The following is a 19047-nucleotide window of genomic DNA, read 5'->3' as shown; positions in this document are numbered from 1 at the left end:
TAACTCCTTTTTCATCCTACGGTGGCATTAAATGTCTCAATGCCATCTGGTGCAGGGAAAATAAAAAAAAAGTTTCACTTTTAAGGAAGACCATCCTAATTGGTAAATGTTTACTTGCTGCAGCTCTCAGTGGGCAGGCACACAGCTTTTAATGAGTCACTAAAGCCTATGGGCTCTTTAAGCTTACTTTAAGTGTGTTTCCAAACAAACTCAACCCGGGGATGAACTGTTGATAATGGCTTGTAAGGGGTGAAACACAGCACTGAGTGATCAAGCACGCACACAAGTACAATTACCCTTTTACTACTGTTGTGTGTGTGTTTTAGCAATTCTCACTTTGTAAGACCCATTTTCCAACAATTACTGCATTGTGAGGACCCATTATGGGGCAGAAAGCCCGGGCCCCTTAAAGAGAAGTTCTATTTTTGGGTTAGGGGTTGGGTTTAGAAATGAAATGGGAGTTAAGTTTAGGTTATGTGAAGGGTCAGGGTTAAGCTATAGGAATGACTGAACAATGAATGGAGGCCAATGCTGAGTCCTTGTGAAATTAGAAAGATATACTACATGTGTGCGTGCGTGTGTGTGCGTGCGTGTGCACAGTTTTGTTTGGTATTAATGCATGTCTTATAATATAATTCCATTCCCTGATGTTCCCTTTATGCTCTGGAAAACAACCGTTGGTAAGGGACTTCTAAGCATCTAAAGCAGGGGTGGGCAATCCTGGTCCTCGAGGGCCGGTGTCCTGCAACTCAGACGTCTCCCTGGTCCAACACACTTGAATCCAACAGCTGAATCACCTCCTATGTGCAGTCAAATTCTCCAGAGTCCTGCTAATGACCTCATTATTTGACTCAGGTGTGTTGAAGTAGAGACACATCTAAAAGTTGCAGGAGACCGGCCCTCTAGATCAGGAGTTGCCCACCCCTGATCTAGAGACTCCGACCTATCGTTGGAAGTAACAAAATCACCTGTATTATCCTAAAAATGCATCTGGAAATTCAAAGACAGTACGCTCGAAATTGTGTAATATGTTGGTTCATCAAAGAGTAACCTCCAAGTTATGAAATGTAACAAACATTTCAGTAAAGTAACCCTTTATTTCAGGAACGTAAACCTGTAACTTTTGGAAAGTATCCTTCAGGAAAAGTAACACCCGCCCAAGCATGGGCGATAACCTCTATGTTTTAGGAAAAGACAAGGTTATAATTCACCTCCTCAGTGTCAAAGAGCAGTCCGTAAGAGGTTGAGTAACCACGAAGTTAAAAAAAAACAAACAAACAAAAAAAGCATGGCAAAAACTTCTACAGGAGTTTCTTTTACGTTCCTGCAGTGCTTCCTCTAATTTCCATAAAGTTATATGTTGCAGGTAATAAAATCCAAGTGTGTAAATTCAGAATGTAATAAAACTGATTGGAAATAGAGAAAATCTAAATCCTAAATAAAGTTTGACAAAAAAAAAATAAAATCAAGTATTTAATGTGAACATACATTGTATCATTTCCTATTAACAGCTTTGTGAAATTACAGTTTCAACTTATGCATTTATGGTTATGTTTGCTTACTGTGCCTCAAGTTATATAAAAGACCTCCTCTAAATTGGGATCACTTACATCCGTCAGTATTTGCCAATTTATCTGAACTCATCTTTAATCTGTGTTTACGCATGTGGAAACGTGCGTATGTGCGCTCCGGCTGCACTTAGAACTTGTTTCCTATTGCTCACCGGGTCTATACACATTAATCTCTGCCTCCACGGCACCGTATTGCCTCATAGGCTCCGCTCTCTATCCCTGACCCAATATGCTGTGTGATCCTGCCTACAGCCTCATTTGTCTCCATCAGGGGACAAGCGAGGTTACGACTCACCAAAGCGCAGTACGTCTCAGGCGGATCTCCACACGTGATGTTTGGGGGGTCGAGGGCCACTCGCAGGTACTTTGTCATGTCGGTGGCTTCTGGTTGACAGGCCATGTAGTCCCATGCCAGGCCCTCCTCTGTATAGATCTGGGACTTGCACACGTCATAGTGTCCCCAGACTGCAGGGTAATGTTGCATAGCATGTGTCACACTGGTGCACACAGCCTGCAGGGTGAGTAATATAGGCCAAAACATTGCTGATCTTTTTCTTTGTGGCTTTTTTAGAATTCCTCTTCTAAGTTTTCTTTGTCTTTAAAGCTGCAACTGCCTCTTTGCTGTACCACAGGGAAGGCTCTAAATCACTTGAGGGTCTGAATGGTGCGATGAAGCATTTCGGAACAGTGGAAGCATCTTGAACTCGTGTGTGTGTGTGAGCAGATTCGGGCAACTATTAACGTCCACGTCGTTATTCTGGCTTTGATTGGCAGCACATCTGACTGGCTGATGAGATGTGCCAACAAGTGAGCTTTCTCAACAGTGCTGATCACTGATGAAAAGGTCAACAATCGGTCAGATGTGATGTTTAGAGAGGAGCAACACTTCTCATATGTCAGCAGATTCTGATCTTGATCGTCCGTCAATTGTGGGGTTTGCCACTGGCAGCATCCTAAAAGACAGGAGACGAAAAAAAAAGACAGTTGGAAAATGTTAGCACACTAAAATACTACAGACATAAAACCCTCATTGCCTATCCTCACATAATCATAGGGTGGTAAAACACAATCCAAGGTTCTTCTATCTGTACGTAATGCTCAGTAATGACCATGTCGAAACCACTGCATACAATTTAAATCGAACTTGCTCCGTAAAGCATAATCTCCATATGATTTTCATACAAAAAGCCTTATTTCCATGTCTCAAGTCCCTGAGTTTAAGTTATAGCTCTTTCCGACTCCTTCGACACCCTTTGTGCAGAGCAACATCTGTCTAAGCCCCGTTAGACGCATTTGGGATGCATTAAAGTAAAACAGTGAGACAGAAATGGTTTATTTGAGGTATTGTACGTTTCCCACAGCTTTCACAAGCCATCAGTCAGATGATGCAACTCATCAGGCAAAGGTGACTCGCAGCAGTCTTCAGAGACCTATATAATCTTAACATAAAGAGTGCATCAAGAAGAACAACTGCCTCTGAAATAGGAGATTTGGACTAGTGGAGTTATCCTCAGGGTCGTTTTGCTGTGATGAAAATGAGTTCTATATATTCAGTGCCAAAAACATAATTTTAGTAGCTTATTTTTACCACAGAGAAATTTAAATGTGAATTTTATTTTCATTTGGAAAAAAAATCTGATGCTAAAAAATAACAGTTTTCAACAAAGACACTAACTGTTGGCACATGTGACATCTATTTAAAAAGCTAAACGTGTCCATATCTAATGTTAGAACAAAATGAACATGTTAAGTAATGCTGCCCGAAGACCTGATGTTCCTGTCATCATGCCATGAAAGGACAGTAAGATGGCTATGGAAATCTCTATCAAGGGCAAACACATAGTAACATAGCCATAGCAACAAATAGGTGCTACCTGCTATCAATCTATTTGTAGAAAGCATCCCAGAAAAAAAATAAATAAATAAAAAATCTGCCCTACCTTTTGGTATTTGGCCAGATGAGGCCAAGATTAAGCATTTTTGGCAACAAAGACTTCAGGTTGGATAGCATGAAGCAAAAAATGAAGATGTGGAAAAGTAGCTTATGACCTTCTGAAAAAAAAGTAGCTTATGACTGTAGTTGGGAATGTGTTAGGCTATGAGTCTGTCAGACCTAAATCCTAAATGAAACTTGTGTGGTATGCTGAAAGAGCAAAGTATTGGTGAGAACCCAAAACTCCAGATGATGTAGTGAGATTGTGCAAAGAAAAATAATGAAAGCATCCCACTGTGCTCCAACCTTAATAAACGACTAAGAGTGTTTGTACAAGGAGACGGTAAAAAATAGCAGTATCAATAATCATGCCACCAGAGATTTTGTTGAAACAATAATTCATCAGTCATCTTAGCCGACTGAATATATGTAATCTGATTAAAGGTTGGGTTGGAAAAACTAATAGATCGTTTCAATTTAAGGTCAATTACCTCTCGAGTCTTTCACAGCATCTAAAATGTTTTCTTCCTGCTTTGCTGTGTTTTTAGCTCCATCTATCTTCCAATAGACTCTGATTAGCTTTCTTGCCCCTGCTGAATAAAATAATCCTCCAAGCATAATAATGCCAGCCCGATTCATTGGCATGATGTGCTTAGGGTGATGTGGAGTCTTACTTTGTCTCTAGACATGTAAACATTTTGGCCACAAGGTTCAATTTTGGTTGCATTTGCCCAGAGCACTGCCGGTCACATTTTCAAAGTCTTTATACTGAGAATGACTTAAAAATGTGCAGAGCATTAATTGGGAGCATGGACCTTGTTGAAGGATTTGATTTAAAAAATGAAGAACAAGAACTTACAACAACAAAAGAACATGGAGACAAGGGGAATGCAGTGAGCCAGAGTAGAATAAAAACCACAGGAATCCAAGAAATAAAGAGTGGCACAGAAACTACAGCAGGGATAACGAGGCATAACGGGAGGAACCAGGAAGGAGAGTGAGGAACAGAAGTGTTTAAGTAATGGGAGAGTGATCGCGGAACAATGGACCTGGGCTGATTGGCTAACGGCCTGCAGGTGTGAGGGGAGAGAGAGTGAGAAAGTGGCACAAGGGGCAACCGAGAGTACACAAGGCTCCAAGTCTAGGAAATGAATCTAACACTGAAGAATAACAAGACCTGACAAGCATAATTAAACTAGATGAACAAGGAATACCTGGACACAAGAACCAAAGTTCAGAGAGGACTGAACCAAAGTAAAAAAAAAAAAAAAAAGAAACATGGTCAGTCTAATCAAAGAAAAGGAACTAAACAACACAGGAAATAACAAAACCCAAAACCAACTCAAACGTGAACCGCAATGAAGTATGTTTATTTGAGTTATGAACTAGTGACAGCTGGCTAGACATGTCGATCCCTACAGGATTAAAGGACGGCAGCCTCCATTCTGAAAAGGAGAAAATCAGCCAAAGAAAGCCGAAAGAAATTTTATTTTAATATAGCTCCTGTCAAGCGAGAGGACACCCAACAAGAGGCCTGCTAGAAATTTGATAACACAGCTAGAACTCTGAGTGATGAATGAAACTCCCCATGAAAGAAACTTTTGCATTATTTTCAATGAATATAAATGTCAGTCTCTGATCATCGGAGATGCGCCACAGGATCAGCCTCTCTCATTTTCAACACACAAATATCTCTTCACACTTCATCAGGCTGCTTCATAATCCTAATGATGACGTTCACAATGCTCCATGTCAAATTAGGTATCAGCTGCGTGTAGGGGTGGTCACTTATCTTCTTATTTAAAAGAAACATTTATGATTAATAAGAGGCAGCAGTTGGATTCGCCATGAGAAGTTAAGAGTTAATCTTTCCCACGTTGAGTAATGACATCTTCACAGAACTACTATTAAGTAATGCAGGCTTGTGAAAAAAAAAATCGTCTAAAATGCAAAACAGTTCAAATTTATCTTTAGCATCATTACTTTACTCTGAGGCACACATTTCTGCAGGTATAGTGTAAAGACAGCACAACATATTACAGCCTCTGTTCAGAGTTTGATATTACCAAATATCGTCTTCTACTCCTGTTTTCCCCTTTTCTCATATCTCTGCCTCGGTGACACTGCTCAAAAATGCGGCGAGCAGCTCGGGAATGCCATAATTTCACCGCGAAAAAAAATACGAGGTCAGATTCTATATTAAAAGTCATAAATATTTAAGCACCTCTCCATATGCAGGGAGAGGAAGAGCCACCTCACCTCGATCGCTCTCCCACCCCTCTCACCATCTCTTTCACTTCACTTTTCCTTAAACCCCTGAAACACCCCCTTGTGTCTGCTTGCATCCTGTCCCCTGGGCAGCTCAAGCATAGCAGAGTGTTTTAAAAGTCAGCAGACGGCCTGTCGTGCCCCATGGCTCGTAATGGTTACGAACTCCCCCTGCTAGACTCTTAAGAATCATTCCGGATGGGTTTCATTCATTTTATAGTCATCCTGGTTAAGTACAGCTTTTGCCCCCTTCAACGACTGTGACTTTCTGATCTCAATGTGATAAGGGTCACATCCCTACCTGCAAGTATCCACAAAAGTTTGAAAAAGCAAACAAACAAAAAAAAAGCATCTTGATGAAACAGCCTGGCGCTTACTTTGTTGTTTATCTTTCAACAATTTTCCACCTGGTGAGGATTTTTGCTTGTACAAGCACATACATGCACAGACAAACACAAACACACACACACAATTCCTTTTCATTGTGTTTATTGATTGCATTGACTTCCAAGCAATCACTTCTGATCTGCTGCCAATTTAGGCAGACTGATGTGCTTTGCTTTGCTCTGGCTGATGAGAACAACAATAAATGGATAAATTCTCCCAACATCCTCAGAGCCAAAAGCCAACCCCTCAATATGAGTCACAGTGGGATCCATTGGCAAGCAGAAACACGTCTGTGTGGGAACATGTTTTTTTTTTTCCCTTTCCTTCTTCAGAATCTCACTTCTCACTAAGACCTCCATTCAAGATCTCATCCTTTTCTGTTTTAGTCACTTAACTGTTTCTCTCTGTGTGTGTCCCAAAAGCAAGTCCGTGCACTCGAACCACCTGCACATAAAAACACTATTACTGCTCCACCTTTAACTTCACCAACAACACCAGCCACATTAGCTCACTTGTTATTTGCAGGGAAGGTTTTTTTTTTTTTTTTCCCCCAGCACTTTTCTGCAGAAGAGCCACGATTTCACTGAGGGGACGTGAGTGATGTGGGGACAGTGTGATAGTCCTGCAGCCACAGCCAGACAGCTTATATTTGAAATATTCTGCCATGTATAATTCAAAGTTCTTCTTCTGGTCATCTAACATGCAAAGAAGCACACAGCATATTAGCAACAGGGGCGGGTGGGGGCATGTAAAACCCCTAAAGCTGTGTTTTTGCCTTTTTTTCCCCTCAAGATTCTGGGTCTGCAAAAGGGGGTTCATGATGGACTATCCATAGTAAAGCATGCAAACTATGCATAATATATAACATAAACATAAATAAATAAATAAGTAAAAAATGTTGCATTGAAGCTTGTATTTTTTGTTCCAAAAGTATTCAAAGATGGCTTTGAAAAAAATGTGCATAGATAACGAAGCAATACATACATGTTAAATTGAACACTACCTTCTATTTTATAGGAATATTCCATGTTCCTTTTCAAAATTTATAAAAACTCTGATGACCATTTACGGTTAGCAAGCAGTACACAAACGAGTACGTTTTACAGTGAAAAATAAATTGTCTGATCCTTTCCTGTATGCCAAAACTGTTTTAACCAAACTGACACGCTTTAGGGGTGACCATTGTTCCCCTTTGTGGCGGCTCGTTGGTGACGCCACTGGTTGGCAAAAACAAACACTATAAAAATCCGACACACATACAGTACATCTTTAAAACAGTGAGTCTGTGTATGTAAGAAAATAAAAAAGTGCCTTTTTTAGATTAGCCATGTACTCAAATTGATATGGATTTATCAACTGCTTAATTAATGTTGGCTTATTCTCGCACCAATCAGCTTTTTTTAATGTTCCGAGTCAGATTTTCCGCATTTACACATTTGTGCAACAGGTACTGAAGCAATATTTCTTTAATTAAATAACTGATAAGTTGATAGCTGTTGCTAATACCAAATTAGGTTAGGAATGTCATGAGTCTTAAAGGCTATACTATTACTATTTAATATGTCGTATACTGGCTTTTATTCAACTTTTGTCCTTTATAACGCTCATTCAGTATTATTTTCAGCTCCCGTATAACCTTTAAGCCTTTTAAAAAAACTCACTATAAAAGCAGAATCCCAATTAAACATAATTCATCTCCACAAAGCGACACTGTAAAAGCCACAACATGCAAAGACGGCCAAAACAATACTCACATTTAATTGCGCTCCCGGGACGAGCTGATTGTTCAACAAGTTATTTACAGCATTTGCTTAATGGATTCTCACTCGGAGCTGAAAGCCTTTTCTATAGTGTCTTTTTTGCTCTAACAGTGGCAAAATGATCTCGTGGCAAAAGAAAAGAAGTAACGCTGACGCATAACGCGTGAATTCACCCGGACACCCGCGACGTTTCTGTTTGCTCCAACTTTCCTTCAACTTTTCGGTGTCACTAACTAAGCGTATTTTCATCCGATTGTCATATCTTTTCTCTCGCTCACTCAGGACTTTTCCGAAAATCGACTGTGGTCCATTCAAGACTTTACGCAGCGTTGCTGCTTATTGGCGCTGTGTTCATCGGAATGGCGCACAGAAAAAAAAAGACCCCCCCCCGCTCCCTCTAGCAGCCACATCAGCTGAGGGGAGTCACTGATTGCTGGAAGTACATCCCGAAGCAGAGCGACTCTTGGGGGACAGGTTGCCAAATTTCTCAGCCCAGGCGACTTGCGAACAGAGGAGAGAGGAGAGAGATAAGCATCTCTCTGAAATGGAGCCACAATGTCCAGTTTCACGCGAACGCTCCGCCGGGTCCTAAAGATAATAGCGACAGGCAGTTGAGGCTAAACTCCTTTTCTTTCTTCAAAAGACTGCTGTGATTAGTTCACATTTCTGTGCAAAATGTGCGCAGAGTACTGCTAAACTTTGTTTTATGTTTGCTCTTTTTCAAACTTACAAACGCAATTTAGTTTTTTTTTTAAATTATTATTATTAGCTTTTTTTATATTGATTCATGATTGTTTATTCATGGCTATTATTTCGTTTCCGTGGAGTACATAGGACTTACAGGAAAACGCAGAGATGCATGTGTGATCATCAGTAATGTTCATACTTATGCAGCGAAGTCCAATAGGAGCGAATGCATTCCAGTACTATATGAACGTGAGCGGCGACCAGCCCACAACAGTTGCATGCTTCACGGTGTTTAACTGCGTGTTATCCCGGTAAAACCCATGAGTAAACTCAAAGTGAGTTTGGGTTATTTTCCAAACATAAAAACAGAAACAGAGTAAAGCTATCCAAAAGAAAACGCGTGTCCTAACCCAGGCATTGGACGTGCAAGTTCCAAAAGCGATCGGAGAGAGTGTTTAGTAATCAGTGAAGATTCCTTAGTCTTATTTAGGCTGGAGTCTGATCTTTTCCATTGGCGCTGATCACCCTTTCAGATCACAAACACTCCTTGTTTCGTGCATAACGCCTTAAGACTCAATGCATTCCAGGACAAACAACAAGGAAAGAAAAAAAAAAAGATCTTACCTTGCATGTGAGTGTATAGACATTCAAGCTGAACAAAACCCGATCAAGAGCGAGAGAGAGAGAGAGAAAAATACTGTCCTGAATCTGTAGAGTAATTAATCGGTGGGTTTTTTTGGAAGCAGCGCCGAAAGAACAAGTAGGCGCGCCTGCCGGGCTCCCTTGGCGCGGAGTCACAGATGTCACCCTCTCCCACTACAGGGTGCCGAACAGCGCGGCGAGCAGCCATGCTGACAGCTCGCTTTGAATACGCATTTTAATTGTGCCGTAATGCCAAACTGCTGCAGATTACCACACGATAAGAGCAGCCGCGCCCAGCTGAAGGTCATCACAGTCACTGAGCAAGATCCGTATCCCACTCTTTGGTGCTGCTGCACACATTTCCAAACTACACGGGTTCTTAGCAGAATAAGCAACTCTTTTTTCGTTTTATTAGACCTTTGTCTCTGTAGGTACTTTTGTGCCTCTGATCTTCTTAACCAGGTGCTGTAGAGTGCTTAAATACAAAATCCACCAAGCTTTCGCTTAGAAAAAAAAAACCAAAACACGTTTTTTTTTTAAAGTTTTTTCAGCACCATGGACAGCTTCATGTAGCCCACAACCATTGTAGTTTGAGTTTGAGTGCATTTAAAAAAAGTTTGTATTAATTCAGTTGAGATTCAACAAACTTGTTAGCTGTTTTTGTATTTGTCTTTTCTATGTCTTCTTTATATTTATTTAATTTTTAACTGTATTACTCTGTTTTCATACATTGCTTCACTGCACCCTGTGTTATTTAATCTCATGCTTCATTGTTTTATAAAACATATTTTTTACATTTGTTTTTATTACTGTTGTGCTGCACTAAAACATGTTATTTTTTTGTGAATGTGACACACTCGACCTGCAATCTTTACTGATTTTTTACTTTTAAAACCTTACCTGGTTTTAAACCTCCATCACTGAGGTGGAACTCAGTTCAGAGCTGCTGTTCTTCTTAATCAACAGAAGCCAGTGGAGGATGTCTCCGACTCTGATTATCATGTGTCTCTGGGAGGAGGGCTCTGGGTAAATCCAGAATCCTTTGGCCCATGGATGCCTTAAGATCCACTGAAATGACAGGAGAGTTAGGATAAAGAGAGGGATGTATGGGCCTCCCACATGGACTAGTTAAATCCATTGGTGGATTTACCTACATCATAAGATCAGCTCCTGAATCACTGGGCTAGATTGATAGATCGATAAATAGATGGACAAGTTTCCATACAACCATCACTGACATGGCATATTAGTTTGGGATTAATATCAGTTATTTTTATCCATTTAAAAAAAAACTGTTTAATTATTTGTGAGGGACAGTTGAAGACCTTCAACTGTCTTCAAGTTTTTTATATTCCACCCACATTGTGCAATGCAAACCACTGGAAGCATTATACCACACTCTCTCACCATGCCTAATAGTTGGTAGAGTGTTCCTGGATTTGAAGAGTCACCCTGACACCCTAAAACCTATTTAGTTTAATTTTTGTTAAATTCCTTAATCTTTCGTTAAACATTCCTCAAGTTCAACATTGGGGTAATGTAATGGACCCAATGGCAGCCCAATTTGAAATTTGATGCCAAGGCCTAGAAGGCAGGTCCAGCTTAAACTGTCAAATGCCTTGCTTCAAAATTACAGATTAAATAAATTCATATTAGTCCATAAGATGCTTGTTCATTAAAATGACTGAAGTTGCTTGGTGTATGATCATCCCACCCGGGAAAAAGAAAAGTTCAAATGTGTCTTTAAGTGGCCAAACGTAATACGGCATAAATTGTTAACAATGACGACATGCAAACTTCTGACCGGGATTGCAGACAGACAGAATGTCCCTTAAATCCCACCAGGAATCCCTTCATAACGCCTCCACTCCATAACTCATCCACTGTTTTCAGCTGAACACAACAGTGGATGACAAGGATCCAGAGGTGGAGTCTGCCCTCTCACCCTCTGCATGTCCTTTCCCTCTGCGCCACAGAGAGCCCGGGGCTGACAGAGATGGAGGGTTTGCTGTTTCATTCCGCTCCCAGGGGTCTATTGATGGTTTCAAAGTGGAGTCCACCTGCCACAGCTTTAATCATCCGTGACCCCAGCTGCATGTTGGAAGACCAACGAACGGTGGCGGGGGTGGGATCATGCAGTGCCTTTCTTGGATGTGTGAGCAGTCAAGAAAAAGGAAGCGAAGACAGACATAAAGAGAAGATGAAGAAAGATTTGGTACCTGCAGAGTTAAGAATGAGTGTTTTGAGTTTTTGTCTCCGTAGCCAGATGGATGCTTGAAATAACACTGATTTAGATACCACGTATATTTGGATTTATTTTTTTTCATAAGTAATTTATTTGGTCTAAATATATCATTAGTGTATTTAATTTCAACCAAAAGGTGGAGCACTGTGAATCAGCATGCAGGCACATCTCGTGGCTGCCAAATTAATTCAATTTATTCAAAAGCCTTTCTTAAGGCCAAGGTTGTAATCATGGCTTGCAATTAGATGGGACATAAATATTAGATGACTTCACTTTCCAAGTCCCTATGAAAGGCAAACCCAAGTATTTTTAAGCTGTTGTTGATTTCCATAAAGATATCAGGTGCTAGTGGCTATAATTAAAAGAAAATTGACACACAGTAGTGCACAAGTCTCCAATCTTTAAAGTGATCCATGATTAGTTGAACATGTTGGCCTAGTTATGTTGTAATTTTCCTATTAAATGAAAACTGCTGTTTGTGATATGTAAAAACTCATAATTACTTTAAAAACAATTATATCTTTCATTATATTTTTCACCCATGCAGTCCACCATTTTTTCATCTGCGCAGTGCATGCTGGGTTGAGGATGCTACAGAGGATGCTCTGTAGATTTCTGTAGTGAAATCTACAGAGCAAACACAAAAACTGGCAGGACCTGGCAGGTGGTCATTGACCCTTGAACAGTCATTTTACTGCTTAGTTCCTAAAATTGAGTAGGTAGCACCACTAGGGGGCGTCTCCTCTCTTTTTTTGTTGTTATCCACCGAGTAAGAATTTTCCCCATGTTTTTTGGTAAGTCAGAAAGGAAGGCGATGATGAGTTACAGAGCGGCGTAACTTCTGTTACTTTTCTCATTTATGAGAAGACAATGTAAGTTTAGTGCCATAGAGATCTGGTTTCGCATGGTCAACGTGAAATAAAGTAAAAGTGTGGGAAACTTTACCCCTGAGTTCTACATCATTCTTGTTAGAGTGGCTAACCACCGCTGCTAGCGGTGGAAAGACGCTGGGAGAAACAGCAGACATAGATAATGCTGGGAACTCTTTTAAATGATAACGGAGCTATTGCTACTGCCACCGGTACCAATTGTGGAACCACGACCGACAATGGACCGAAGACCGGACACAGAGCTACAGAACAACTTACCAGATCTCACAGTCAAACCAGAGGTAAGTGTCCTTCTAAGGCCAACTCTTTCCTCTTCCTTTGTTTGGTCCTCCTAATTTTTTATACCCCTTGTGATTTCTATGTTCCATCAATTTCAAAGCACTCCTGTTAAAATCTAAAAGGCCTAACGCTGTTATTCTTTGCTGTTTTTGGCTTGACGAGCGCAATCAGACCAAGGATACACCATTTACCCAAAATGCAATGCAGTTTAAACAACATGGCGATGTCCATGTGGCAATTTTATTAAAATTTATATTAACAAACAACCTACAGTATTATCTCTGTATTGCTTTTACAACTTAAATAAATATTTATCAAATAAAGTCTATTATTACAACTAATAATAGATCCCCATAAGGTCTTTTACCTTGTCCTATACATTTTTGTAAAGTAGCTGTGGCTATCCGCAGGTTCTCCAGACACTATTTATATACTAGGCGAATTTTTAGCAGAATAGTTTACACTTGGTTTAATTTAGGGGTATAAGAAGCAAAGGAGGCTAAAGACAAAGACATGCCACACATTTCAGAATTGTATTTGTGAAATCTATTGAAGACCATCTATTATTGTTTATCCAACTAATACTTTTGCACTACTTTGTCTAAACCCCAATTTAACCAAACAGAAAATTGTAGCTATAACAGATGTAGGGTGTAGGCAACATAGTGGCAGCTCGTCAGCCAGAAAGGCACAAGTGAATTTGAGTGCAAAAAAAAAAGTCTCTGTGTGCAAGGAATATTCTGTGCTTTCTGGGGAGTAAGAAAGTCACTGCAAGTTAATTTATATGAGGAAGTGATCAGGACAAGGAAGGAGATGGGAATCGCTCTTCAGGAATTGGGTAAAGTGGAGTTCTGTATTAATCCTTTTTTTCAGTATACTTGTGCACATGTTTGTTCAAGTTTGAGTAATGGTTGTTTGCAATACTGAAAGTTGCAGACAACTTGCTGGCTTAGATCATTCCAGATATATCTTTTTAAAAGTAAGTCCAGATACACTGAGAATGCATCACTGTTTTAACATGATTGTAGAGGTTGTTTCTACTTTAAGTATCAGATAACTAACAGGTTCTCACCTCCTCTAAAATTTCTTCAAGGTGGTTTATCGTGTAAGTAAATAAACCATGCATCTGCCCTAAGAGTGAACTGTCAAAATCAGATTTTTTGTCAAATTCAATTATTTTATTCCTGTTTGATTCAGTGATATTAGATTTTGATTAAATTACATTCGCTATCAATAAAATATTTCCGTGAAGTGAAAACTTTTTTTTTTTTTTTTTTACATATTATTCCACATGTAACATGTTTTAATTCAACTGAAAACACACAGTTGGCTTTTGTTAAAATACATCTTGATTCAATTTGAGCTTTCAGCTTTTTCAGTTTTCAATTGTGTTGAATTTAAACAACCTGAAACTGCATTTTCGAGACTTTTGTGCATTGCTTTTCTACCAGCAACAGAAACATTAGGAAAGTTTCATCATCACAGATGTCAGTGCTGTCTCTGACAAATAGAAATGTTTGACAATAGTGAGGATCAGCTCAGAGTAGATGGAAAGCTGCCCTTCTTTACCAGAAGAGATCTGTCCCAAAACCAGGACACATTAGCAGCAGGAACCCAGAATCTCTCCCCTTTGGAGCAGCGGGCAACATACCAAGCTCAGCGGGAGCTGTGCTAGATTTCACAACATGATGAATGGCACAAGACATTTTTTTTTTACCTGTAACAACGAATCAGTTCATCTACAACCCTCTTTATTATGTGAAAGGAGACAAAGCAGCCTTTAAAGACCAATCGTAATGAGACCATATCTGATCCCATCTGAGTGATGGGTCAGCCGACACATTCAAAGTGTTTCCTGCCCTCTAACTAGAGTAGAAATTAAATGATGAAATTGAGTATCTAAATGGGTTCACTTTGAACAGCTTTTTATTTCCATGGGCTTATTTAAAATTTTAGAATAAATGACCTTGAAAAGATCTTTATTCATAATGATTGAATCAAAGTAGTGGCGGTTTCACAGAATTAAGCTGAAATCAAAGCTTTGGATGTGAAAAAGAACATTCTTCAAACTAAAAGAGTCCTTGAATTTTTTTTTTTTTTTTTTTTTGCGGTGATAGTGTTAGGTTTTGATTTACATCTCAACAGACCCATGTGACCCTGTTGACATTTATTGGGAATGGCATGCCAGAAAGTCCCTTATTCTTTATATTCCCGGAGGTTCTTTTCATAGTGTCTGAACAAGGTTTTGACTTTTCAAGTGAAGCAAAGGGAACTTGAGGTTTTCCTTCCAAGATTTATTCTGGACTGACACGCCGATAGAGTTTCTCTTCTGCAATGGGTCTCCATGAGTCTGATTTTAAAAATAAAAGTACTTTTGCAATTTCTTACAAAAACAATTCAAAATGAGTGAACGAGACGGGTTGCTTGTGTTCTTCATATGCTTAGGCTAAAGAGGAGATCTACAAAAATACTAAGGAAGAAATCTCCCCAAAATCTTGTGGAAGAATGTGTTATAATCTCATGAAACTAAATATGAAATTTTGGACCACAATTCCGAAAGGTCACGGAACAGATCACAGAAAGATCTGATACCCACAATGACACGTAGGGGTGGAAATGACATGCTTTAGTGTTTCTTTTATATATGTGGATCTGATGGCTTTATCAAAGCAAGTGAAATCCCCAATAGTTCAAAATAGTAGTCATTTCTTTCCAAAAAACCTTCAGATATCTGATGAAAAGTCAGGGGGGAAGATGGGTTTAATTTTCCAACATCACAGTGAGTTTAGGCATGCATCCAGATCCACAAAGTGTTGGCTTAGTGGAAGAGTCCCGTGGGTAAGACAAATATAGTTGTTAAATATTACCACATCAAACATTTTGGGATTCCACTAGACCAATGAAGACGAAGTGCTGAATTTAAATTAAATTGTTTTTTAGTAAAGTACTTGTTAAGAGTGTGTACACTTATGCAACCATGTAATTGAACATCATTTAAATATTTAGCAGACTAGTGGAAATTTGAAATATGACACCTCACATTGTACTGTATGTGCACAAGGTTTGAGTTCAGATTTTTTTTAGAGATTAAAAACAATACAAATGTATATGATTAAAAAAACAACAAATTTGTGCAAAAAGAAATGATCTTTCAAATTTAGACTTTTTTTTTAAAACATAAAACTCATCAAACTAATACTTTAAAAGTAGGCAATGTGTATTAAAACATTGCAGAGTACTTGACCTCCAAATGTCTGTAGGCTCAGTAAATTTAAAATAAAAAAAATGAAGCTTGTGAAGTCTTTGGCTTTGTCTGTTTTATTTTTGGATAAAATACATTTGTTCCTCATTCAGTGAAGGATGCAGTGATGGTGGATATTTTTACTCAAGTAAGAGTAGTGATGATATTTCTCAAGCAAAACGTCCTGTGCAGTAAATCTTATCACATAAGTTCATTTGAACTGAGCAAATGTAACGAGTTACTAACCACATGCACATATGTACATTTGTGCATGTACATATGAAAAACCTGTGTCGACACCTTTGACAGGATGACCTGAGGATTGTGTTGCCTGCTGCCTTTAATACAAATTGGGAAGGAAGATCACCAGCCTTTTCCAGGCCAATCTAATCTTTTCTTGGCTGGAAATGTTTGTCTTGGAGCTTTTCAGTTGTGTGACCAGTAGCATACTTCCCAGAAGGCGAGTTGAGATGGACTGCATCCCAGAATCAATTATCTATAAATTGGATTATTTTATAGTGAACAGTACAGCTAAATATGACTTGTGGAGGAAGTGTGGAGACATTTTCCAGAGTGCAGCCAGCCAGAACTGGGCGCATGTTAACACAGCTTAGGACCGACCAGATTTTGCCACTGTCACTAATTAAATCCAAAGCAGTCGGTCATTATTATTTTTTCTTTCTCCAGGACAACAGGCATCGCTCTGTTTTACTGGGTGCAGTCTTGCGAGCGGTATTAATTGATTGGTGTTTTCTTGTGTCCTGTCTTACTCGTCATCTGACTATCAATTAAGTCTCTGCTGCCTGTACTTCTCATTCATCATGCCATTTGTGTCTGTCTTGTTGTGAGCGGTTCATTATTTCCTAAGTGGACCATTGGCAGCCAACAAGGTTGTCCCTGACCTCTACCTAATCTAGTTCTGATTGAAGGTATTATTTGATGATGAAAAGTCCACCTTCTAATGTTAAGGTGTTTTGAAGTGCGTTGACTCAACAGTTTGCCATTAGCATAAAAATAAAAATCATTGACTTGATTTATTCTTATAAAGGGTTGACTTAGGGCTCACTGAACCGTGTCTAATTTAATTTTATCAGGTTAATGCGCTGGGAGGTTAAGAACCACAGGGACGCTGGCTGCTTGTACTGAATCCTCAATCTGATATTTGAAAAAACCCCAGCAAGCTCAAACAATAACATGCCTTTGACTACAAGGATTTTGCCAGTGCAAAAGTGTCACTCTTTATTGTACTAAAACCACAAGTTGTATTGTGTTTCATTGGTGATTTATCTGATAGACAAAAAATTATGCAAAACTGACATAATTGATAGTGTATGAAGTATGATGTGTGCAGCACCCTTTAAGCTGATACAACTAAATAAAGTCCAGTTGAAGCAACACTTATTTGATAAATGAAAGGCTGTGAGACAGGACAGGGAGGGAGAGTTTTAGTCAATGAACCAGACTACAGGTGGTGCAGAGATGCACAGTTCAGGTAGAAGAATCTGTCAACCACCCAACTCTGTGCATCTAAAATTATGCCAGTTAAATTTATTGGCAAAGTTCAAAATTGCCCAGGTGCTTTCAATAGACAAAATACACAGCTGAGATAGAAAAATCTAAACAGTTAAATCAACAACCATGCCAACAGCGAAACACGACAGCGGCTTCTGCTTTGGGGCTGCTTCGTTTTCCCTGGCGATGGGAAATCGGCAGCATGTGTTGGGAAAGTTGAATTCAATCAAGTATCAAGAAATCCTGGCAGAAAATGTCTTGCTGTCTGTGACTTGGGAGTTACTGGACTTTCAAAGAGGACAATAAGCATTACTCGAATTCCACCAAGGCTGGGTTTACCAAAAAGTCACGGAAGATACAACAGTGGCCTCATATTTGCGTGGCTAACACCTAATTGAAAATCCACTGTGGGGTTTGGAAAAAGTCAGCTGCAGCGTACAGATTTGAGACTATTAATGAAACAAAGGTTTTTGGCCGTTTCCTAACATTTCTCAGGAAAACTACCAGAAGCTGGAATCTGTCTACGGATCGCATTAGCAGCAGACAATACCTGCTAAACGGTGCACAAGGCTAAAGTAGAAAAAAGGCTGCCATAAAGGTGTCAAACAACCTTGAGACTACAGCACTCGTTGAAAGTGAAGGTTGGCCTCCGTTTGCATCCCTTTGTTGTGGGCGTCAGTCTAACTGAAGAAGGGCCTTATTATATATTTTATTTATCTAATAAAGGAACTATTGTTGATTTTCCTGCTAAAATGCATCTTTCTATTTTTTTTATTGATCGAGAATTAAAAATGTCCCCTTAACTTTTTTCAATCCCAGTAGCAACTTCCTAACATCATTAACTTGTATAGCTGTTGAAAGATTATTTGTAGGATTCTTTCAATAATTACCTTTTGAATGATTCAAACGGTTTATTTATTTTACCTGCAAGCCACATATATTATTGACCATATATAGCAGGTGGCATAGTAGCAGTCTGGAGAGAAGTTGGTTTGTCTTTTCTTCCAATATTAACAGCTGCAACTTGCCTCCAGTGAAAGTATTTCATCAGAAAGTGGGTGATTAAAAGTTGAGGGAAGGCAGATTTTCGATTGATGGAATGTCTCAGCCACAGGTTTTCTGGAGCACAGCGTGAGAGCACTTTTATGTGTGAGATAGATGTCACTGCACATTTCTTTCTCTGCCAGTCTCCTCTTTTCCCCCACCCAAAGACATGATATTTTTGGAGATGGGAGCTACTGTATTTTACAAGCTTGTGTATCTACCTATATGGTTTGGCGTTTTCCATCTATACTACCCCTTATATTCATTGCGCCTTTATTTATTCCACCCACCTGAACTGTGGCATATGCAGACAGGCAGCTTGAGACCAACACACACCATACCAGCAACTAGACACATATTTGTTAACACCTCCATTAGACAGAGGCTTCTGTCTTTCTTTTCCCCAATTCTGGTCCTTGGGGTAACCTTTCTTATTCTGAAAATCTGCTGTGCAGGCTCCCTTCACTTAGGTATTTCTTGGGTGGGCAGGGTGGAGACTGCATTATTTATGATGCAAGTGATAGGCACCAAACAGATACAAGAACAGCCCCTCGTATCAGAGCGAAGCAATCAAACACAGTCCCAGCG

The 19047-nt window shown here is 39.4% G+C and overlaps 1 protein-coding gene across 1 annotated transcript in view; it reads right to left on the bottom strand.

The window, feature by feature from the left end:
* Positions 1-12849, bottom strand: part of LOC106907133 (netrin-G1) — a 65555-nt gene extending 52706 nt beyond the window's left edge. Inside the window, exons 1-3 of the mRNA XM_014972687.2 lie at positions 12642-12849; positions 10149-10316; positions 1867-2524 (exon numbers count right to left, since the gene is read on the bottom strand). Of these exons, the coding sequence (XP_014828173.1) occupies positions 1867-2112 (246 nt within the window). The 5' untranslated portion in view covers positions 2113-2524; positions 10149-10316; positions 12642-12849. The remainder of the gene's footprint in view (positions 1-1866; positions 2525-10148; positions 10317-12641) is intronic.
* Positions 12850-19047: the final 6198 nt, after the last annotated feature.

This window comes from Poecilia mexicana, unplaced genomic scaffold, assembly GCF_051168715.1.
Source record: "Poecilia mexicana isolate PSO_F unplaced genomic scaffold, ASM5116871v1 scaffold_17, whole genome shotgun sequence".
Lineage (NCBI taxonomy): Eukaryota > Metazoa > Chordata > Actinopteri > Cyprinodontiformes > Poeciliidae > Poecilia > Poecilia mexicana.
This window is presented reverse-complemented; position numbering and strand designations above follow the sequence as displayed.